The sequence below is a fragment of the Phoxinus phoxinus genome (genome assembly GCF_949152265.1).
Source record: "Phoxinus phoxinus genome assembly, chromosome: 1".
NCBI lineage: Eukaryota > Metazoa > Chordata > Actinopteri > Cypriniformes > Leuciscidae > Phoxinus > Phoxinus phoxinus.
Window position 1 is genome coordinate 40,390,914 of NC_136876.1, and position 24,752 is coordinate 40,415,665.

Sequence of the window (24,752 nt, forward strand, 5' to 3'; positions counted from 1 at the left end):
ATTGTTTACTCTCATAACAAATTGATTGTGATTTTTTTTCCATACAGAAGAAGTTGCCCCTGACGACACTAGCTCAATGTATGGTGGAGGGAGCAGCTGTGTTAGGAGACGACTCTCTTTTTGGGTGAGAGCTCACATACATTACGTACTTGCCTTTGTATTTCGACCTCTAACTAAATTCTCAAACTGTTGGGCTGCATCCTAATTCACATTCTGTCCATTGTGTATGGTATGACAGATTAGGATTAATGCATCCACGATCACAATAGTGCACTGAATGGGCATCAATGGAGAATATGCTTTGAAATCCACTTTGCTAAAAAGTGATTTTCTTGCTCAGTATTTTTATCTTGTTTCCAGTGCTAATATCTAAACATTCTTAAATGAAGAAACTTAATTGAAAAGCAAAATGATTTATGATATCAACTTGTTTTCTAGAAGACAAGAAACATATCTTCCTGTGTGGGGTATGAAAAAATAAGTTTATATTTTGAATTAAGTTTTTTTGTTCCACCCCATTGGCAAATATTCTTTATATACACTATGCTTTAAAAAAAAAAAAAATCTGTAAAATGGTCTGTGCCCTGTTTGTTATTTTAAAGACACAAAGACCATTTTACTGATTTAAATTTTTTTACTGACATGACACCAGCCCACCCTTCCCCTCAGTAATCACAGAAAGTATAAATTTCATTTTGATAAATTATTCAGAAACAAGACTTGTTACCTAACAAGAAGCAGAATGACTAACCAAAATTTAAACAATAGAAATATCTGCCGGTGGGGAAAGAAAAATAAACGCAATTCAAAGGGAAAACATTTTTAATTTTCTAATCCTACGGTCAGATTATTTTTCTTGACTTTCAGAAAACAAGATTTATGTCATTTTGCTTTTCAAGTAAATGTTTCTCTTGTTTTGAGATGGTTAGATATTTATACTGGAAAACAAGACAAAAATACTGAGTAAGAAAATCACTTTTGAAGTGCAGATATTAGATGAACAGGTTCAGTATTTTATGTCCTTGAGTAAAAAAGAAAAAGGGAAAATGTGTGAAATTGACAGATGGGACTAAAAAATGGTAGCAATACACGAAGCCAAAAAAAAGAAGTTGGGAAATATTCAGATTTAGTGGTATCACTCAGCTTTCACACATTTCAGACAGATATAATATTTTAACAAAAATACTGGGCCTATTTGTATTGTAATACAGATTGATATTGAAATTAAATGGCTAATCAATGACTTTGATTGGGCAACCCAAAATTAACAATTGCTCAAAGCAGAACGAAAGCAATTAATCATAGCTTTAAATAAACGACAGGAGAACTATGCATCACACTCAGTGATATTTTAGAATGTTGTATTTATTATTGCATTTACTATTATTCGAATGAGATTTTTTATATTTTATATATAAGGGCCAATGACATGAGAAATACATTTGTCCTTGATCTTTTGACATACAGTAAGAGGTCTTTTTACCATTAAACAAAGCATTTATTTAATCAAGCTCGAAAAATGGCTCGTTTTGATATTGAGGTACAATATCAAATAACCGTTTGTTACGTCACACGGGCAAATACATTTGCACATGACTGCTTTCAGAGGAAGACATCGACACATAGTTATACATCATCGCTGCATAGGCCCCGCCCACTGGCGTTCAGTCGCTTAACAGCTGACACTTGACTAAACTGGATGTGAGCGTCACGTCAAAAGCAAATAAAACCCATTATAATTATTATCACTGGCGCTGTCTACACTAGATACAGTATACAGATGTGCGTTCAGTTTCTGACATACTCCACACGCTTGAGTCTGTTGACAACAGGACGAATGGAAGAGTTAAAGAGTTTGTTTTGAGCGTCCAGTTTAAACCGCAAACTTTATTACACTATGCCTCGTTTACAAAACAAAATCCTCTGAACAAACATATAATCTGTCTATCTGTGTCTTCAGAAGGATCCCAGCTTCTGATAGATGCAAATGGCGCCCTGGATCGTGTCGGAGGATTATATGTTTGTTCAGAGGATTTTGTTTTGTAAACGAGGCATAGTGTAATAAAGAGTTTGCAAAGAAACTTTTATTAAGAGATGAAGCAGCGTTTCTAAAAACAAACTACCGTTTTTAGTCGTTTTCGCGAATCCTTGTGAATGGGGATCATTTTGACAATGGTGTTGTCTGTACGCGGAAAACTCAAAGCAAAAACGTCTCAGTTTTATGCATATCGTTGTAGTGTAAACGCACCCATGGACTCAATATTAACCACACTCCAGCACAATAGGTGGCAGCATGCATCTCTTCGCCAGTAACCCAGTCAAAAAGAAGAAAGATGCTTTTTGCAGCCTGGTGGTGTAGTTATAGCACCTAGTACCCGCCTGGGGGAGGGATCATGAGATCATGTTAACATGACAAGCCTTGACTTTTTTGGTTTGTCTGCATAGTTTGAGAGTTTGGTTTTTAAATGTCTCTAAATGTCATTTGGATAGTTTATATGAAGGGACAGATGAAACAGTACCTCAGTGTCTGATTGGGCTCACACCGTTTGACATCACCATCAAAAGATGTGGCTAGCATGTTATGCTCACATCCAACTTCTTGAGAGCTTTCATGATATTCATTAAGAAGTTTGTGAATGAACCAGGATACAGTCCTGATTTCGTTGACTAGTTTGACTGACTGGTGGTCTCTCTGCAGTAAGATGCTGAATCTTTGTGGCGAAACGGAGGAGAAGTTGGCTCAAGAGCTGCTCGTCTTTGAGTTACAGATTGAAAGAGATGTTGTGGAGCCTCTGAATGGGCTGGCTGAGGTGAGCATGTTTTTTGTTTTTCTTGCAATGTTATGAAATCCACATCTTGCGTACTTTTTCCACAATCATATAATGCAATGCAATTCAGTCAAATAAGTGTTTATGTCGAAAAATTGCTAACAATATAAAAGGTATTCTTATGTTGAGTTTATAAAAATTTGATTTGACAGCAAAAAGACACGTGAACCATGAACCGTGTCAGTCAGATGACAGAAGGCATGTACTAGATAGTTTACAACAGGTTTTTGCAGCAAAGTTTTCATGTTGATCATTTAAAGGCCTTACAAAATGCCTTACAAACTAAATGAGTTCAGTTTATCGTGCATGAAGGTCGTGTTTTTATTTAGCCTATCATATGTGCACGGTTTTATGTTTAGGTGGAAATTCCGAACATTCAGAAACAGCGAAAACATTTAGCCAAACTTGTCCTGGACATGGATTCTGCAAGGACACGGTATAAACTATTATGGTTGATTCCTGAGATTTGATTCTTCCGCATTACCCACATTGTGCTCTGACGGTGTCATTTGTCCTCCTGGGCTGTAGGTGGCAACAGTCATTCAAGTCTTCAAGTCACCCTAGTAATGTGCAGCAGGGCGGAGCCAAGTCTGATGCCCTGAGAGAGGAAATGGAGGAGACGGCCAATCGGATGGAGATCTGCAGGGTGACGATTTCTCTCACTCTTTCTTCTGCATTTAAAGGCCCACTGCAGCTTTGTATGATGCGCTGACATAATTTCCACTGAAACAGGAAGCTAAGGCGGGACATATTAAATGGCCCCTCACACTTTTCAAATAGCCAATAGCGTTTAGTTTACCTCACAGACTGCTAGTAGTACTTGACAGCACCATGGAAGCGAATCCAAGCACTGATGATACGTTGGATTCAATAGTAGAGGTGTGAATAAAGTCTAGCCATTTCATTCTTAACCAACAGAAAACAGAATAAAACTTGAGCGTTTGAGCAACCGACACACATACCATATTGGATCCGTGACGTGTGAACGGTCACTTTGGCAAGGTGGTATTTTTATAGAATGGGGGCGGAGCTTTAGATTCTAGAGAGCATTTGATTGGACAGAAGATGTGATGAGAAGCTGAAGTCCGCGGTGATGTCATAAAAATCTGTGATCCATTTTAGCGGAAGGGGGAGACTAAGTTTTGAATGCTTATATCTCCTAAATGCGAATGTTGTCATTGTTTTGGAACACACCAGCTTGTTCATAACTTTAAGGCTAACATATTTATACTAAAAGCTAAAAAACTTAAATTTTGATTTCAGAATGAATGAACCAATTCACTAAAAGCAAAGCAAAGCTTACTTGCTCTTACTTAGTAGCCTCCATCTCAAAATGTTTTGCTTGTTTTATTAGAAATGAGAAATATCAGATATTCATGATGATGCACCTGTTTCCCTCTCTGTAGGACCAGTTATCAGCGGACATGTACAACTTTGTGGCCAAAGAAATAGACTATGCAAACTACTTTCAAACGGCAAGTACCTCTGGACACTAAAGGTGAAGTGTGTACTGTTGGTTGGAATACCCTGGGAACGCTTACAACATGTGTATGTCCTCTCATTGGTCTTGCTGTAGCTCATAGAGGTTCAGGCAGAGTACCACAAGAAGTCTTTGGAGATCTTGCAGAGTGTGCTGCCACAGATCAAAGCTCAGCAGGGTGAGACTCTCCACTTCAGTGTCTGAACGTCTGTTTGGTTAAGTGGTGTCTTTCAAATGCGTGTGTGGATCTGTTAGTAAACTTGATTCTGTAGCTTTTAACAGATTGAAAAAGATGCATTTTAACGTCTATCATGATGTGTTCCAGAGGCCTGGATAGAGAAGCCTTCATACGGAAAGGCCTTAGAGGTACATCTAGCCATCAGTGGCAGGGAGATTGCATTTCCTATCGAGGCGTGCGTCACCATGCTGCTAGAATGTGGCATGGAGGAAGAGGTGCGAGACTGCTGAGAAATAACACATCATGCCTTATGTATACACAGTTTGTCTAACAAACTGAGGGACGAGTCGAAACTATAGTCTGTGGTAATCAACGGCATGTCACAGATGCCATTTAGAGACATTATACTGTCGATAACCCTAAATATCCTGGAAAGATCCCAGTGATTTCACCTTGATTAAAGGGATAGTTCATCCAAAAATATATATTTTTTGTAATTACTTACTCTCCCTCAAGTTGTTATAAACCTGTACGAGTTTCTTCCTTCTGTTGAACACAAAATATATTTTAAAGAATGTTGGTAACCAGACAGTTAACGTAAAAATCGACTTCCACAGTAGAAAAAAAATTCTATGGAAGTCAAATTTGCTCCTGGAGGGGTCCTGCACAGTTTAGCTCCAACCCTAATGAAACACACCTGAACCAGCTAATCTAGGTTTTCAGGAGTATTATGCTGCGTCTGAAATCGAATACTTCTCTATAAAACAGTATGGCAAAAGAGTAGGCTATGTAGTATTAAAAAAAAATAGAAGGCGAAAAGTATTTGGATACCTACTACTTTCGGTGTACGCATACAGTGGAGACTTGACTATCCCATGAGGCCACAGGAGAGGATTTATGAAGATGCGACTGTATGTCACATGACAGTAACAACATGGCTGATGTAGTTCATCCGAATATCATTCATACTATAAAGAGCGCGCTTTTAAAAGCACTTTCCGTGAAGTAAATTCATATGTAGTACCTACTGACGCACCACTAGAAACATTCGGGCAAGTGTGTTTTGGGCAGGTTGGAGACAAACTCAATAGGACATCAGCTCTCCAGGAGAAGGATTGGACAACACTGCTGTAGGGTGTCCCAGTTAGCGTTGTAGCCTATATGTGTCCTCAGAGTCTACAATGATGCAGCCTACACAGTGAGTGGACTATTCAAGTGGTTCTCAACCTTTTTTACTCGAAAGTCTCTAGTTGTGCAACACAATGTTTGAAGGGACCCAATATAGGCTATTTCTAGTGGGCTCTGGCCTCCTGGTTGAGAACTCTTCCTGTCACTTCAGGGTTTATTTCGGGTGGCTCCGTCGGCCTCCAAGTTGAAGAAACTGAAGGCGTCACTGGACTGCGGGGTTCTTGATGTGCAGGAGTACTCAGCCGACCCGCACGCCATCGCAGGTGAGCATCTGCTTATTTCCTATCAGCTTCCACTGATCTACCCGCAGTGTCCTCGCAGCTACAAAGGCTCAGACCCCACGGCAGTTCACATTAAATTCTGTCTCAGGTTAATTTGATCTCATTAAAGCGGGCCTGAAGCGTGACCTAGTTGCCGCCAGGTAGGGGGGCACAGCTGACAGTCGCTACACGCTGGTTGTGGCTTTTGACAGCTCATTTGTCAGGCTTCCCTTTAGTATTTTAAGCAGGGAAAAGCACACCTCCACACACATCCTATCACAAGTGCTGTGTTTCCCTCTTTCTCAATGTCCCTCCCTTTCACTCTCTCCTTCTCTCCCACTGACCTCTTCCCTTCCTCATCTGCTTCCCTCAGGGGCGTTGAAGTCTTACCTTCGTGAACTTCCCGAACCTCTAATGTCCTTTGAACTTTATGATGAATGGATTCAAGCCTCAAAGTGAGTATTGACGGTCTACACCAACACACATGCCATTTCCCAGCACCATTTACCATTTTCATATAGATGTGAGACATAAGGGGCCCTATTTTAACGATTTGAAACGCAAGTATCAAATGCAAGTAACTTTGTGGGCGGATCTCGGGCGCTATTGCTATTAAACCGGCGGGATAAATTACTCTTGCGCCCAACGCAAATATAAAATTGTTCAGATGTTCCATGGCGGATTGCTATTACAGCGGCAGATTTGCCAGGTGCACGCAACTTACATGATGGTAAAGGTGATTTCGCAGTCTTCAGAATTTTGTTTCCTGGTTCTTGACGGACAACCCACTTTGTCAGATGTCCTTGTATACCTTATATGTGTCTTGCTACAATTGATCAAACAGGTTTGATCCGTCATTACTACTATTAGCCTGAATAATTTGGGTAAATGTGTAAGCTAGATTTATGCCTATTTTTTTCACATCTTCATGGACACCACAATGATCTCCCTTGTGTGGTAATATTTTTCCTTGTAATTGTGTATGGTTTGCAAAAATGGAAAATGCTGTGTAGATGAGAGAAGCAAAGTGTATGCGCGTTGTGCACACGCTACAAGCGCATGCTTTATGCGCCCTTAACATAGCATCTGAATTAGGGGTGGGGGGGAAAATCGATTCTTAGATGCATCGCGATGCGGACGTGGACAATTCTGAATCGATTCACAAAATGTAAAAAATCTATTTCCTAAAAAAAAAAAAAAAAATCGAATAAATTGTCAATAATATTGACGGAACGAAAAAGGCAGGACTCTGAAGCGCAAACGTGCTGTACACGGAGAGTCATGTGACACGCGCATAACAGAGACGCATGATGGCTGAGCGCGAAATTTCGAACGGCACCCTCTCCGTTAAAAGCTAATGTATGGGAAATTTCATTGTGACCTATTTTGTATTTTTTGTATGAGAGCTGCTTTTCTGTATTGTTTAGTTTTCACATCAATATGCTGTAAACCGAGCTGTTATATGTACGTTATACTTACTGCCCACCACAGTCACAGTGTGTATCGTGCAATGCCAGTCACAAAAAGTTACATTTTGACTCTGCTCTCTGCTGATGTTCATTCACTTTTTTTGTATTTAAACTGTTTTTGACTGTGTATACAGCAAATATTGCAAGTCATAACTCTTTATAATTTAGTTGTGTATAAGATCGGCTTTCTGTGTTACTAATTATTCAGAATATGTGTAAGTCCACAAGCATTATTTTTGTATGAAAGCTGCTGGTGCATAATTCTATATTTTTGAATGAAAGCTGTTTGTGATTTTGCTACAGCAAAAAAAATGTTTTTGTCTGAAGGATTATATTGCTCATTGCAAATAACAGGAAGATGTTGGTTAGAAGTCTATTATTAAACGCTAGAATTTCAGAATATGCTGAAATTTGTATTTATTTACTACAAGTATGCTGCTAGTACAGGCACACATTTATTTTCCTGTTGGTTCTTTGCAATGTTGGGACATATGCTGGCAAATGTAACCTTACAGTTGACTTGCCAAATCACTTCCATTTGTTTTATTAATAAAATATAGGAAGTATTGGAAGTAAATTATTTATGGGTCATCATGAATACTTAGCTTTAAAAGTACCAAGTAGTCACAAAAAAAAAAAAGATGCATCGATAATCGTTACCCTCTTAATCGTAATCGAATCGAATCGTGAGGTGCGTAGAGATCCCCACCCCTAATCTGAATAACGCGCCACTGACTTTAGACTAGGTTTTTCCTGGTTTGTGGCGGGAATTGGTTTCTGAAACTGCAAAATAGCACCAGGGAACGTTTGCGCCGGAACACGCCTCCTCTTTTCGCTGAACCCCATTCCAACCCCATTTAGTGAACTTAACACCACACTTACCGTTTACTCGCACTGTGAAAGAGTTGTCTGTAAAATCCAATATGTTTCTGTGTGGGTTAATAGCAAAAGAGATCAAGTTCAGTTCCATGCATGAACATATAGCAGTTTATCCATATTCTGTACCTTAATGCATCTCTCCTTATGGCCATTCTCTAGTATTCAAGATATGGACAAAAGGCTTCAAGCCCTGTTGGGTACATGTGAGAAACTATCATCAGACAATTTGAACAACTTCAGGTTTGTGGTGCTTATTTACTTATCCTTTGTTATTTCTGACGAGGTCTTTGTTTTTGAATGAGTCATGAATGCAACATCTCATTAGCGGAGAGGAGTGTCAAATCTCTGTCATATCATGAGCGATATGGCAGTTCCTGCACTGACAGGAAGTGTGTGTTTTCCTGCATATTCAGAGTTCATTAGCCCTACTGAGAATTTGGAAATATCCTTCAGTCTAAGCTGTTTAATGTGCCAAAACTGTATTGATGCTGTCTTCCGGCTAGGACAAATTCAGCCTTTCATTTTGCCCTGAGTGATGTGGCTAAAGACAGCTAAGCTAAGAGCCACAATAATGAATATTATAGGAATAAATTCGAACAAAGCTATGGTTTAAGAAAATAAGGAGGCCTGTTCATATTGGTTATGCATTTTCTTTACAATACCACTGTCAAATCCTGTGAATATTTGGCACGTCTTTACTTCTTCTAACCCACATGGCAAGGTTTCCAGATATAGGCTGTGGGTCATTGCTGTTTGACTGCACCTGGCTTGAGTCAGACCCACTGAAATATTGATAATATACAGCGACAGGAATAGCAAATGTATGAGTGAATGCCAGGGCTAAAACCTTTTGTCAAACTGAGATTTAAACTGAAACTGTTTTCCCCCTCTTTTCTAAACAGATATCTAATCAAATTCTTAGCCAAACTCACAGAGTATCAAGACGCTAATAAAATGACACCAGGTAACATTGCAATAGTTCTTGGACCCAACCTTCTGTGGACACATTCAGACGGGTGAGTGCATGTCCTATGTTTGGCTTACTTCTCTCATTTATGTGGATGGCAGCAAATTCACAAAGCACTTCAGTGAAAAATTAAAATTCTGTCATTGCTTACAGTACATATGACTTTGTTACTTTTCTTATGTGGAGCACAGTGTTGTTATTGTTAACTAAAACTATTAAATACTTTCTTTAAAGTGCCCCTATTATGCTTTTTTTCAATATTACCTTACATGTAGTGTGTAATATAGCTGTTTGCAGACATCCCACCCTGCAAAAACTCATTTCCGAGAGGTAGAACACCCCTCTCCCCCTTAAAAAGTGAAATATTAAGCTACATTGTATTATATTAGATTAATTCGTGTAAGCCGCTTAACACGGTTTCGTTCATTCAATACTATTTGTCCACTGAAAGTGAAAATGATGTAGGCTAGAGTGTCATGAAATAGGAGGGGAGTCTCGACGAACTTCAAACAGAAGAGGTCACAGGAGACGCATTTGAAACACGTGTTAGTATCTGGTGTAAACGATAATGAAATGAAAACTAAAAATGTAAAAATTAAAAGCTAGTTCAAAATATTAATAAATACTACAATAGTACATCGATTATTTTAAAGTGACACGGCAGAACGAATGAAGAATCCATACAACAACCATTCATAGTGACCACGTCTATCAAGCTTCAAGAACGACATCAATACACACACCATTAAAGTAGTTCATATGGCTTGTGCGCCTTATCTGAAGTAATGTTAAAGTTTTCTGTGTAGAACAGAGTGACATTAAAGGTTTTTTTTTAGCTCTACAGATGAATTGTTTTTTTTTATAGAGAAGAACTGCATGACGATTGGTCAAAATTTTTAACCCTTTGTGTTCCACAAAAGAAAAAAAGTCATATGGGTTTGGAATGGATCGACATGAATGAATGACATTTTTGGGTAAACTATTTCTTTAATGGATCTAGAAGTTTTATATTATGAAATGTGTTGATCAAAAGGGTCATTGATTGTTCTTCACAGAAACATGACGGAAATGATGACCACCGTGTCCCTGCAAATCGTCGGCATCATTGAGCCGATCATCCAGCATGCTGACTGGTTCTTCCCTGGAGGTTGGATGGAAAGAGTTGTGAAAGCATATTCGCACATACCCACGAGCGTGTTCTCCTGTGAGATTTGGACTAATTTGTCTTTGCTATTCTTAGATATTGAGTTCAACCTGACAGGCAGCTATGGCAGCCCGGTCCACACCAACCACAACTCCAACTACAGCTCCATGCCCTCGCCAGATATGGACCAATCAGATCGCAAGCAGCAGCACGAGCAGAGCCGACGCCCACTCAGTGTTGCTACTGACAACATGATGCTTGAATTCTACAAGAAGGATGGGTAGGTTGTTCTGCGCTCTTGTCTGCCTCCTCCATCGCTTCATTTTTCATTTCCCCTCCCACACGCTTCCATTACCTTCTCAGCCTTACTTCTTAAAGGGACAGTTCACCCAAAAAGGAAGATTCCGTCATCATTTACTCACCCTCATGTCATTGCAAATCTGTATGACTTTTTTTCTTTTTTTTCTTCCATTAAACAAAAGCTGCATTTTTGAAGAATATCCTGGCTAGTAGGGCTGGACAGTGAATCAAAATGAAACCGAAATCGCAATATGGCTGACTTAATTAAATAAATGCACTGCGTTTTTCAGAGTGAAGCACGGCGCTGTGTGAATGCTGCTCCACACAAACTCATCTCTGAGTTATTTGGACCATTTAGGGTGGTTTTATTTAAATAATTTTAGAGCTTGACCTCATCCAGATTCACCTTAATTATATAGAGAAGAGTGGCCAGGATGTTCAGCTTTAATGTTCCATTAAAAAATGGGTTTGGATGAGAATGGATTTGGATTTTTTCCTGTGAACTATCCCTTTAAATTAAACACTGCACTATTATCATTGCACTAAATGGCCATTACCGACAGGGTTAGATAGTGCCGCTTAAACCAATTAGAAGTGGCGGATGAGACAGCGGCAGATAGCTAATGTGTTCAGCGAGTAATTCACTTAGACTGGGACGTCAGTCATGTCTTTATCCAGTAACCTTTCTGTGTCATTTGTTCTCAATTGGAGTTGAACTCCGGGAACATCTCAGCGACTCCTTCAACCTCCCTCGTACATAGAGCTGGTCTCGGGCTGATGGGCTGCCACGGTCTCTATGGTTACGTGGATGGAGTGTTGGAGGAGGGCCGCAGCTCCCTTATCATTCACTGAGGGGGCAGGATTTCTGCCTCTCGACAGACACGTGGCAAATGTGCCAGGCTCTGACTCATGCCACCTGCAATGCTCCAGCAGGTGGAAAAATACCGCATACGGAGGAGGAAATCCAGACTTCTGTTAGTCAGAGCCTACTCCAGACCCCCCTTTCAAAAAATACTGGGTTCTGGCAAACTTTGATGGCAATTTACCACATAATATTAACTGCAGATATATATATATATATATATATATATATATATATATATATATATATATATATATATATATATATAGTTTTACAGTGCATAATTTGACAATTTAGGTAAGTAAGTTGAATCTGTCCTAAATTATAAGGACTTTAAAATACTTACAATCTGACAGAAGACTTCTCTGTGGTCTGTTCTGGCTCAAAGACCTAAATCAATGCCCCAGGAGGCAGACTTTGTTATAACATAGAAGTCAATTTATGATTACAATTTGTTTCTCTATCAGTATTAGTACTGCTACAAATACTCAATATAAACTAAAGTACTTAATATTAGGGCTGGGCAAAAAAATAGATTTTTCGATTAATCGATTTCTAAAATGTGGTTGATTCAAAATCGATTCTCAAAGGCCAAAAAATCCATATTTATTTATACCTATCACCCAAAAGCCAGTATTAGTTTTCCTACAGTGTTCTAGGCTTGCAGCCTCCATTTTACAGATAATGCTGTGAGATTTTATGTTAGTTTTATCATAAACATAAAATAACCTGATCCTGATTGATCAAGGCATGCGACTGTTCTGACTTGTCTAATTTTCAGCATAAATGTTTCATCTTGCATCAAAATCCTGTCTATTCATTGTATGCATTTGAAGTTGGGTTTTAATGATAAGAGTGTAAATGTGTTCCTTGAAATGCAATGTAAGTCGCTTTGGATAAGCGTTTGCCAAATGCATAAATGTAAAAATATCGAAAAGTTTTTCCATCAAGGCAATATCAGCGATGGTTCTGGTGCCGGAGAAGCTTTACGGGTTGTCGCAAAGCAGAATCTTTTCCGTTTTCAGTTTAATTGTGAATAAAAGCCTAAATTTTATCTTTCATCTGCTCAATTAGATTTTGTTTACCATGTTTTACGTACATTTTTGGTGGAATGGACTTTCAACGGAGCAACCGAAAAAATCTCTCAGGTTTTATTACAATTATCTTCATAGTGTTTTAAAGGTGAACAAATTGATGGTGAGTAACTGATGACAAAAAAAACCTGTCCTTTTAATCCCGCCTGAAAAGTGCTTATGTGCGACCCTAGGTCGACCATTCAGCAAATCAGTTAATGTAATTATTATTCACAATTCAAGCCACATAGGCACAGCACAGTTCATTGATGGAAACTTCATAAGTAATCAAAATGAAAACCGTGGGAGAGGAGAGATAGCCTATACTATATATTTAACAAAACGATATATAGATTACATAACAATTAAGGACGCTGATCAAGCGTATTTTAGGACTGATTTGTTTTGTTAAAGCAGAGGATATGTGTCTAATTGTTTATGTCCACAGCTCCCGGGGTAAAGGCAATTACAGTAAATGAGGCTTAATGATGTCGCAGCAGGAAAGAGTGCCAGCTGCTCATTTAGACTGACATGTTCTCACCTCTGGAGCCGCCCTGATCCACCAAACACTGTCCAACTACACATGTCCCCCACTGCACTCTACATGGTTCATCGTTCAGCTGTCATTCCCTGTCTCCGTGTCATTTCCTTGTTCTAGACATGTAAACACACTGCGTTTCCTCTAAAATCATTGTTTTATCTTCACTTAATGCAGCATTAGGAAAATTCAAAGGTACTGTCCGCCACGTTTTCTATAATACTGTGAGCTTGCTTTGTTTTTGGCAACACCTTTGGTCCCATTTATATTGTGTTTTAACTACAATGTACTTGCATTTAAATAAATCACTTGATGCAATGGACATAGTGTGTGCATACATGCTTTTACATTGTACTTATATCTTAAATATACCTGCATGTAATTACAGGTGTAGTTGATTTCTGTGATTACATCATTAATTACACTGTTGTCCCTTCCCTTAGGCCGTGTGTCCATCAAAGTTTTTTTTTTCTTCTTTCTTTTGAGGTTAAGCGTATTTTCCAAATTGTTTTCAATGGGAGCACTTCATATTGTAAAAAAGACAGCAGCGCAATGAAGCGCTGAGCATCTATTTCACCCTGAGCGCTAATCGCTTCTATTTTTTTTTTTTTACTAGTCGCCGAGAGTTGAAGAATGTTCAAGTTTGGGTAAAACGCTCATCAAAACGCCCAATCACAGTGGAGGAGGGGCGGGACAAATACCACCCCGACCAACCGCCACATTCTGCTTGTACAACAATAACAAACGACAACAACAAGCACATCTCTTCATCCAAAACTAGTGGCGGAGCAAGTGCATTACGTGTTGACATTTTTTGTAGAAACCAACTATTTGCGATATCGTCCGCTTATATTCCGTATCAGTACAAAAAACTCTCTTTACCCGTATCAATTTTACAATACAACATAGTACCTAACAAATTTTTTTTGACGTAAGTACATAAAAGTTAAAGACACCTAATATAAAGTGGGATCCATTTTTTGTTAAAACTTAAAGGGAGAGTTCACCCAAAAATGAAAATGCTGTCATCATTTACTCGCCCTTGTTCCAAACCCGTATGAATTTCTTTCTTCTGCTGAACACAAAGAAGAATAAATAAACTCATACATGTTTGGAGCAACTTGAGGGCGAGTAAATTGACAGAATTTTAATTTCGGGGGAACTCTCCCTTTAATCAACGATCCTTACGTTATTATTGCAAATGTTTGGGGTCAGTAATTGTTTTTAAAGAATGCATTAAATTGATAAAAAAAAGTAAAGACATTTATAATGTTACAATAGGTAATATTTCAACTTTCTATTCATCAAACAATCTTGATTTTTTTTTTTTTTTTTTTTTTTTTTTTTTTTTAACGGTTTCCAAAACAATTATAAATTATTTTCAACATTGATGATAATAATAAATGTTTCTTGAGCATCAAATCATCATATTAGAATGATTTCTAAAGGATAATTTGAAGACTGCAGTAATGATGCTGAAAATACAGCTTTGATATCACAGAATTCAATTACATTTTAATAGAAATACATCGAAATAGAAAATTATTGTAATAATATTCAACAATATTACTGTTTTTTTACTGCATTTTACTGTGGGTTTTTTTAATCAAATAAATTCAGCCTGGGTGAACACAAGTCTTCTTTCAAAAACATTAAAATAATCTTACGAACCCCAAACTTTTAAACAATGGTGAATACCGTATGAATCAAAATTGAAGAAAAAATATATTTGACATTATATATTGTGATATATAATCAATTATTAAATGACAAACAATGTTTCTTTTTATAAGAATACACATCATCATAATTGAGCATCTGTAATAAATGACAATATTTTGAATATATGTTCCAGAAATACACTTCTGTTATTGCTCTCAAAGATAATGACCCATGCTGGCTTGTATGTAACAACGCAGCAGGGGAGAAGTTACCGCTTGTGTGCAGTGCATCTAGATGGTGTGTTGTGTTTATGACTGACTCAGTTGTGGTCTTTCTGTGGGCAGTGTGGGTGTCAGAGTGATGGACACGTCGTGGGTGAAGGGCAAAAGTACCTCTACGCTGTCCCGCAAATCCTCGTCCACGCCTCCCAGCGCACAACCGCCCGGCTCTCCTGCGGACACGCTGATCTCTGAACAGCCCGGTGAGCTGGCCACATCTCCAATCCCCACCCCCCCTCCTGGAGACAGGGGCAGGTAAAAAACAACAACAACAACACGTGATCCTCTACCTGTTTTCCATTGACATTTCAATGTACTGTATATGCATTTCACAGTAGAATTAACTTGTGACATCATTGTTTTCCATTCAGCGATTAACTCTCTTGCTTTCCCCGCATTTGTGTATTAATGACATCTCTGCTTTTTCACGCTTTCCTCGTTCTACTTACCGTTTTATTTTTGCCTCACTGAGTCTATATAAATAGATGTAATTTCTTTTTTCTTTACGTAGTGCAGTCAGTATGGCCGCTACACACTGCAGTTGAATACAGTTGCCAGTCCTCCATCCTTTTCTGTACACAGAGTTTTCCAGAGTGATATCCGCGTTCTGCAACTGAATTAATCACATTTACATGAAATCTGTGCTGTGTGTACAGAACCAAACTCAACAACTAGTTCTTGCAATGTACAGTAATTAAGGCAAGACACTACAGGCAAAAAAACTGTTTTTTTTATGCACTGCTCAATTTTGAGATTTTGGACTCTTCGCATAACTTGTTTTCTTTTCAGGTTAGTGATAAGAAAACATCCAAAATACACAGTTTTATTTTTAATATATCATACTGTGTCTGTTTGCATATGCAGATTTCGATTATACTACATATTTTTAAAGGCTGTTTTCTCAAAATCCGTTTTTTTTTTTCATGCATCGAGTCAGTAGCACTTACTTAACAGTTTTATTACTATCAATAATGTTATGTTTTTCACAGAAGGGTCTGTTAAGATATAATTCACCTCATTTATATAACATTTTAGTCTTAAAAACATGGTGAAAGTCTATTTATTTTTTTCTGCTTGTTGACAGTATTTTCTAATTTATGGAGAAATAGTGTGGACACACAAAACATAATTTTTGTGGACATATTGGAGATATGTCCACAAAATGAAACAAGAATTCTAAACCTGGACTTTATCCAGTGTTCCATTTTCTGTTCTGGAATATTTTTCAAATGTCATATTTAACTGTTAGATAATGCTTCTTTTGTATATTTAAGCATAACATTTAATCAGAAAACGTGTAATACAAAACAATTGTCTTCATGTACTGAGATGAATCAACTAGGGAATCCATGGTGTTATCAGTTGCACTTTATTTTACAGTACGTGTACTTACAGTGTACCTAAGAAAATACTGGGTAATATAAGGTAACTAAATGGGTAAAGGTTAAATTTAGGAGTAGGTTCAGGATTAGTACATAGTTATTACCCAGTTATTGCAAGTACTATAAAAAGTACATAGTATGTATGTACATGGGGACCAGGACTGTAAAATAAAGTGCTACCGTGATATCTATCAGTTCAACATTTGACCCTATTCACCTGTAATGTCTTGCCTTAAAAGCCCATGCAAAATGTGAGTCTCTCTTCTCCTGGTGCGGGGCAAGGAGTCAGTGAAACAGGTACACTATCATTCAAAGGTTTGGGGTCAGTAAGGGGGTAACACTTTATTTTGATACTCCCCAACAGACACTCTACTGACTATAAGTAACTTTGCAACTACATGTCAACTTATTCTAACCCGAACCCTACCAGTCTACTAATACTCTACTAACACTCTAGTAGACATGTAGGCGCAACATTACTTAGTCAACAGAACGTGTTAAATGGACCATCATAATAAAGTGAAACCAGTACGTTTTTTTTATTATTATTTTTGCGAGGGGAGAGTTAATAACCCTATTGGGTAACACTTTACTTGAAGGGGTGTGTTTAAGACTGACATGACACCTTCATAATCATGACATAACACATGTCATGAATATGAAGGAAGTTTTATGCATGTTTATGACAACTGTCATTAAGTGTCATTCACTCAATTATGACATTTTTAATGAAAATATGACATTGTTTGAGATGTCTTTGTTATGACAACTTGACATAAACCAATACATCATAACCTGTCACTGTCTTGGTAATGACAACTTGACAATACCAAGACAACATAAATATGTCATAAACATGACATAGCATTCATTATCAAACTTAAAGGACAAGTTCGGTATTTTACACTTAAAGCCCTGTTTACAGATCGTATCTGATGAAATAGAACGGTTAAGATTAAAATTTGGACACATGCTGCTGTCGCGAGAATTTTAGGTTTATTTAGGACCTATTTTGCCAAACGCATCACACCCGTGATTCTTCCGTTGAGAGCTTGAATAATAGACACTCAAGCGGCGGAGTAATACCGCACCTCACACAGCACATTCAATACAAGTCATGGAGTTGGACAAAAACTATGATAAAACCTGTTGGAATGCATCTTTTTCAGCGATTTTTTTTGGGACCGTATCAGTGAACACCCCTGACCACTCGGTGAGTTTCACGTCTTTGTAAACGAAAGTTTAATGTGTTTTAGGAAGGAATCTTCCAGTGGCCATAGACAACCATTGTGGGGGTGAGGGGGGAAAGCGATATAAACCTAAAATTCTCGCGACAGCAGCATCTGTCCAAAGTTTAATCTTAACCGTTCTATTTCATCAGATACGATCTGTAAACAGGGCTTTAAAGGAGAACTCCGGTCAATTTTAACATTGAGCTCATTTTTTTGTAAATTTGAAGTGCTGTCAATACAGAGAACAACGACAAAAATCGGTGTTGCCTACACTGTGTTATCCTCTTTTTAAAATTTGCACCCTATTGACTTGAATGGGGCAAGTTTTAAACCTGCTTTTATCCTCTTAACATCCTTGATCTGTCATTACAAGTGCCCAGCCATGTTGAGTGATTCCTTCAGAGTGAACACGAGTGAATCTGACTGCAGTAGATGTGAAAGATATGAATAAAAATGATGTTATTTCAGCCAGCGCAAATGCCTGTATTTACTTTGTGTTTTCGGTGGAAGTCTAAAGTAGTCGATTGTCGAGTTCACGTGCATATGTTTAGTTACCTATGATCACGCGCGTGAACTCGACAATCGACTACTTTAGACTTCGACCGAAAACAGGATGTAAATACAGGTATGTGTGCTGGCTGAAATAACATAATTTTTATTAATATCTTTCACATCTACTGCAGTCAGATTCACTCGTGTTCACTCTGAAGGAATCACTCAACATGGCTGGGCACTTGTAATGACAGATCAAGGATGTTAAGAGGATAAAAGCAGGTTTAAAACTTGCCCCATTCAAGTCAATAGGGTGCAAATTTTAAAAAGAGGATAACACGGTGTAGGCAACACCGATTTTTGTCGTTGTTCTCTGTATTGACAGCACTCCACATTTACAAAATAATGAGCTCAATGTTAAAATTGACCGGAGTTCTCCTTTAAGTGTAAAATACCGAACTTGTCCTTTAAGAAACCACTTAGCTTTATGGGTTAACATTACAATATTTTTCATTTTAATGACAAATTCAATGTGTACCACTGTCAAGAAAAGTATACATGACACTGTTATACACTTGTTTGACAGAGTATTAACACTTAATGACATTTTAATGACAAATTCAATGTGTACCACTGTAGTTGAGGTCAAGAAAAATATTCCTGACACAGTTATAATGGCCTCATGACAGCCAATGTCAAAACCAACCACATGACAGTTTAATGTAATGTTAACCCATAAAGCTAAATGGATTTTTAAGTTTGATCAATCATTTTCAGACATATTTATGACAGGTTATGTTGTCTTGGTGTTGTCATGACAAAGACACTGACAGGTTATGATGTATTGGTTTATGTCAAGTTGTCATGACAAAGACATCTCAAACTATGTCATATTTGATTTATAAATTTCACAATTGAGCGAATGACACTTAGGGCCCTATTTTAAGGATCTGAAACGCATGTGTCAAAGCGCAAGTAACGGGCGGTTTGTGGGCGGATCTCGGGCTCTGTTGCTATTATGCCGGCGGGATAAATGCCTCTTGCGCCCAGTGCAAATCTAAAATGGGTTGGTCTGAAGTAGCTTCATTACTCATAGGTGTGGTTTGGGCATAACGTGAACTAAACCAATCAGAGCGTCCTCTCACATTCCCTTTAAGAGCAGGCACGCTTGTTCCAACGCTGATTGCTATTATAACGGCGGATTTGCCAGCGCACGCAAGGAGCAGTTCACAGCCGAGGAAACCGACGTTCTCGTCAGGGCCGTAAAACACAGAGAAGTGACATTGGGGATGATGGGAGAAATCCACACAAATTTGCTTCGGTTGAACAGGCGTATAATTTGGGTAAATGTGTAGCCTAATCTTGTTGTTTTTTTTGTTTTGTTTTCTAGATAGATTTTTTTCACATCTTCACGGACACAACAATGATTTGCCCTCATGTGTTAATATTTTTCCTTGTAATAATGTATGATTTGCAAAAATGAAAACTGCTGCGTCTGTTTATATTAGAGAATCAAAGTGTATGCGCGTTGTTCACACGCTACATTATGGCCAAGCACGCGCCCTTAAAATACCATATCACTAACGCGCAACGCACCACTGTCTTTATGTTGCGTTCACACCGGACGCGAATAGCGCGTCAGGCGCGAGTGATTTCAATGTTAAGTCAATGCAAAGACGCGTTACGCGCCTTTGCATTGAATTAACATTGAAATCACTCGCGCCTGACGCGCTATTCGCGTCCGGTGTGAACGCACCATTAGACTGTTTTTTTTCCTGGTCAGTGGCGCAATTGCTTTCTAAAACTGGAAAATAGCACCAGGGAACTTTTGCGCCGGAACACGCCTCCTCTTTTCGCCGAACCGCCCCCGCGAGCGCAAGTTCATTCCCTAATTTACCGACGTGCGTCTGTGGATGAAAAAGTCCGCTGTGCGCGGGTGCAATATAGGAATGATACATGCGTCGGTGTACAAAGTCAATTGCGCTGGGTGCAAGATAGGGCCCTATATGACAGGTATCATAAACATGCATACAACCTCCTTCATATTTATGACATGTGTTATGTCACTATTATGAAGGTGTCATGTCAGTCTTAAACCTTCAAGTAAAGTGTTACCTAATTTTTTTATTTAGTATTATTTAGCAAGAATGTATTAAATTGATCAAAAGTGACAGTAAAGGCTTTTTTAATGATGTCGACCTAGGTAGCTAGTTTAGTCATCATAGGCTCTCTGGACACATAAAGAATCTTCCAAACAATATAAAATGGATTTAATCTGCCTTATATGATAGCTTTGGAAATGTAAGTACTTCCCAAAATCAATTGCAATAAACTCTTACGAAAAGACATTCAAAATATCTTTACAGTTTCTCATTTGCAACTTCGGGAGTTGACTCCTGTATTTTGTTCACACCCAAAACGATAAGTCCGAGGATTCACTTCTGGATTTGAATGTGGTTGTCACTTTTGCAGTGTGTACAGGCCTATATAGATATCATTTAGTGAGGTTAAAATGTCACAGTTATCTCATGAATGTAAGACATTCTTGCTGTGGCTTCCCATTCATTTGATTTCACTAAAACTCAACCCATAAGCCCATATGTAAATCATACATTAATGAAGTGAAGGTCACGCCATGGTTCAGTCATTGCATTTAGGGTTTGCGATGGCTGATGATTTGACTGGCTTACCTCCCCTCCTCTGACACTCTTTCAGGCAATGAAAGGGTTTTTGTGTCTGTGTTTAACTGCTCATCGCATTTGGAGACCTTGGTTTAAGCGCCAGCTCTAGATAGATTATTGCATATTCACCAAACTCTCTGATGTTTGGTTGTTTTAACAGAGACTTTTTTTTCCTTCCCTTGGTGCAGTGCGCAGACACAAGGTCATTTTCAGTTTTTCCATTTGAATGCATTGCTGTGCTTTTCCTCCCAACGGAGATGGAAGCGTTTCCTTGCGCCTGTTTTTCGTTGCTACGCTTGCTGTTTGCTAAACCTGTTGCTCATTGCCGTGCGCTAAACTGGCTAAATGCTCATACCAGCTTGAGACAAACATGCGGACCAAAGGATCCTGAGAATGTGATCAGTATTGTATAACGCCAGCGAGCCACAGCTGGAGCTCAACATCCATCCGTGTGCAGTTGACCAGAGCTCTCTCTCCTGTGTTTGCTCTTTATTGTTTCCAATATCTGCAGCTCAGACGACGTGTCGCCCAATCGGCCGGATTCCTCACATGTCTATGCGTCCCACGTGGAGGAGCGGCCACCCCCTCCTTACCCTTCCTCGTCCTCCCACCACTTCTACCCCAAACCCCCTCCCTGCGCTCGGCCCGTGGCCCCCGGCCCCGAGTCGCAGCCTCCCAGCTCCCCGCCTCCACCTCTGCGCTGGGCCGGCTTCGGCCCACCCTTGCCCCTGCCCCTGCCTCTGCCCCAGCCACCTCCTTCCTCCTCTTCCTCCTCCTCCTCCTCCTCACTCGATATCAACTCCAACCCCAAGCCTAGCTGCCTGCACTTTCACAAACACGGCCCAGTGTGTGACGCCCCGCATGCCGCTCCGCCTGACGCCAATGCCTCGCCCCTCTACATTAAAACCTCTCTCGTGCTGACCCGCCACGACGTGTCCCTCGGAAACCCCCCTAGCCTCCCCTCCTCCGCCCCCCCGCCGTGGGCCGCCTGTCCATGTGCCCGCGACAGAGGACCCCCCAGGCTGACTAGGTAAATACCACCTGCCTGCGGCCACCCTGTCTTCGCAACACACTGTGACGTCCACCAGGGCTCCCCACACTGTCTGAGCGCTCACCTCAGATCACTCCATACTGGCTCCCTCTTTCATCCCGTTTTTTTCTTTCTTTTTTTTTTACTTTCTTTGGGATGTTATTGCTTTTTCAGCCTCATCACACAGTTTCCGTAACATTGTCATTGTCCAGGGAAGCCTGAGGTTGCCTATCAACCGATGATGTCACTGGCCTCTAGCGAAAGTGTATCCTTCAAATAGAAATCGGTGTTATTGTAGTATCACTGAAATACCATTATGATTTTTATTAATGGTTTGAATCAGTTTTTATATTTTGGTTAACTAATGGTTTTAGTATTTTTTTTTTTTTGTCATTTTGTGTAGTTTCTTTTTCTTCTTCAAATATGTCTATATATTTTATATCAATATTTTGAATCGGTTTTTATTTTTCTATTTTCCATTTTCATTTTAGGTAGATTCCAGTAATTTTGTTGTTTGTCATTTTTAGTGGTTTTTAATCGTTTTTTAATTTTTGTATTTTCTGTTGTCGTTTTTTAAAAGTTTTGGTAATTTTGATGTGTTTTTCATCTTTAGTAGTTTTTTTTTTTAAATATATATTTATCTATAAAGTTATTATTGATTTTAAATACAGTTTTAATCTAGTTATTATTAGTGCTGTCAAATCAATAAGTCGTGATGAATCGCATCTAAAATAAAAGTTTGTATATATGTGTGTGTGTATGTATGCATACATACGTGTGAGTGTGTGTGTGTATATATATATATATATATATATATGTATGTGTGTGTGTGTGTGTGTGTATACATTTACACACATGCACATATTATATATTTAATGCGATTAATCGCGATTATTTGATTTTACCACTAATAATAACTAAATAACTGAAAAATATATATAATGACTTATAACTTTCATTTTTTTTTTACTTCAACTTAACCCTATTAAATTAAAATGAGAAATGTTTAAGCTTTTTTTGTTTTATTTTATTTCAGTTGGTTGGTTTTAGTTTTAGTGTCAGTTTTATTGAACTATAATAACCCTGTTAGAAATAAGTACATGGATGGAGCTGCACATGGTGACATGGATGCTTGTATTGGTTGAGTCATGAGGTCTGTTTGCTCACTGGGATAGTCATACTAGATGTGCAAGTACATAAACACCAGCATCTCTGTTCCAAACCCTAATGAGCTGCCCACCTAAGCTCTTTGAGTCATCATAGGCGCTCTCGCAACACAAACACTCTTACAAACAATGGGAAACTGATTTTATTCTGCCTTATAAAATGGCGTTGGAAAATAGAAATGTAAGGACTTCCCAAAATCAATTGCAATGAACTCTTGCAATTGTAAAGGCACAACATGTACTCAGTACTGAGAAGTTCCATTGACGTAAAATCCTAAATGTATGTGTGGCATTTGAGTTATTAGCTTATCATAATGGAAATATCTGAAGCTATAGAGCTCTGCAGTGATTATATTAGTTTAGGCCAACTCGAAAGTTAGTATCACCCTGGTTCCCTCGACAAAAATCCAGGATTTTTCCATTGGCTTTTGAATTGTTGCAGAAAATAAGTTGTGTGACCAACACAAGTTTATAATTCTTACACATTTTATTCACACTGTAAAAAACATTAAATGATCAGTAAGTTATGACAACATGTGTTTTTTACATTGCGATAACTCACTAGATTTTTGGAACAAAGCAATAGACACTTGAAATGGCCACTTAAAATGTAATGATTTGAGCAAGATTTAAGTCATCCCTACTGAGTAGCCATCTGAATTTGACAACTGCACTGGAAAATGACACTACGCTTTCCAATCAAATTAGATTTCAAACGTTTCACAGCAATGTAGGCCACACATTTAATTGAGGTGGGAATTGTGTATATGAATGCTCTTTTTTTGGACCATCAGTGTCCCGAGCTGTTTGAAGAGTTGCAGGATTGTCAATGGAATAACAAGAGTTCCCATTGCTTTCTCAATCAATGCAATAAAGATCAATCCAAGATCTTTATTAGGAGCGCTTATGCATCAAAACGGACAGTATTAGCCATTTTACTAATGATGTTGACTGTGTATTGCAATGCTACAAGCTCCCCACCCCATATACCCTCGTGAGCCTTCATTCAAGTCGCAGGGAAAGGGAACTGCAGAGATTGAGTCATAGATGTGACGGATTCATTTCAAACATAGTCACATAGAGGCGTTCTCTGCACGGATATATGTGCTCGACTTGTGTCCATGTGTGCATATAGATTTATCTTCCCCAGAGTTTAGCAGAGAGGCGCCTGAATAGAGCTGTCAGAGTGAAAAACAAGCTTCGTGTGTGTGTGTGTGTGTGTGTGTGTGTGTGTGTGTGTGTGTGTGTGTGTGTGTGTGTGTGTGTGTGTGTGTGTGTGTGTGTGTGTGTGTGTGTGTGTGTGTGTGTGTGTGTGTGTGTGTGTGTGTGTGTGTGTGTGTGTGTGTGTGTGTGTGTGTGTGTGTGTGTGTGTGTGTGTGTGTGTGTGTGTGTGTGTGTGTGTGTGTGTGTGTGTGTTGGCAAGGACACTCAATCCCACACCTGCTGACGTGGATGAGAAACCCGGTGTAAATCCACCTTCACATGTCTTTGAAAAAAAGAAAAAAACATCACACTCACACGAAAGCAGATTTTAGTTGTGGATGTTTTAAAATCTCCTTCATGTTATCTGAGAATTTACAGTAGCAAGCAATCGAAGCTTGTTCCTTCCACAAAATAAAAAAAGACAATTGTGACTTTTTATCTCAAAGTTCTGACTTCTCAC

The 24,752-nt window shown here is 38.8% G+C and overlaps 1 protein-coding gene across 2 annotated transcripts in view; it reads left to right on the top strand.

Moving 5' to 3' along the window:
• Positions 1-24,752, top strand: part of arhgap44a (Rho GTPase activating protein 44a) — a 65,721-nt gene that overhangs the window by 35,645 nt on the left and 5,324 nt on the right. The window contains exons 4-18 of one of the 2 annotated variants that reach the window (XM_079609412.1): positions 48-124; positions 2,699-2,810; positions 3,188-3,264; positions 3,357-3,474; positions 4,235-4,303; positions 4,405-4,486; positions 4,634-4,761; positions 5,826-5,937; positions 6,308-6,389; positions 8,442-8,522; positions 9,185-9,298; positions 10,305-10,396; positions 10,490-10,673; positions 15,173-15,361; positions 21,405-21,923. In XM_079609412.1, coding sequence (XP_079465538.1) covers positions 48-124; positions 2,699-2,810; positions 3,188-3,264; positions 3,357-3,474; positions 4,235-4,303; positions 4,405-4,486; positions 4,634-4,761; positions 5,826-5,937; positions 6,308-6,389; positions 8,442-8,522; positions 9,185-9,298; positions 10,305-10,396; positions 10,490-10,673; positions 15,173-15,361; positions 21,405-21,923 — 2,036 coding nt within the window. The remainder of the gene's footprint in view (positions 1-47; positions 125-2,698; positions 2,811-3,187; positions 3,265-3,356; positions 3,475-4,234; positions 4,304-4,404; positions 4,487-4,633; positions 4,762-5,825; positions 5,938-6,307; positions 6,390-8,441; positions 8,523-9,184; positions 9,299-10,304; positions 10,397-10,489; positions 10,674-15,172; positions 15,362-21,404; positions 21,924-24,752) is intronic. The other variant, XM_079609411.1, reaches the window with a different exon arrangement.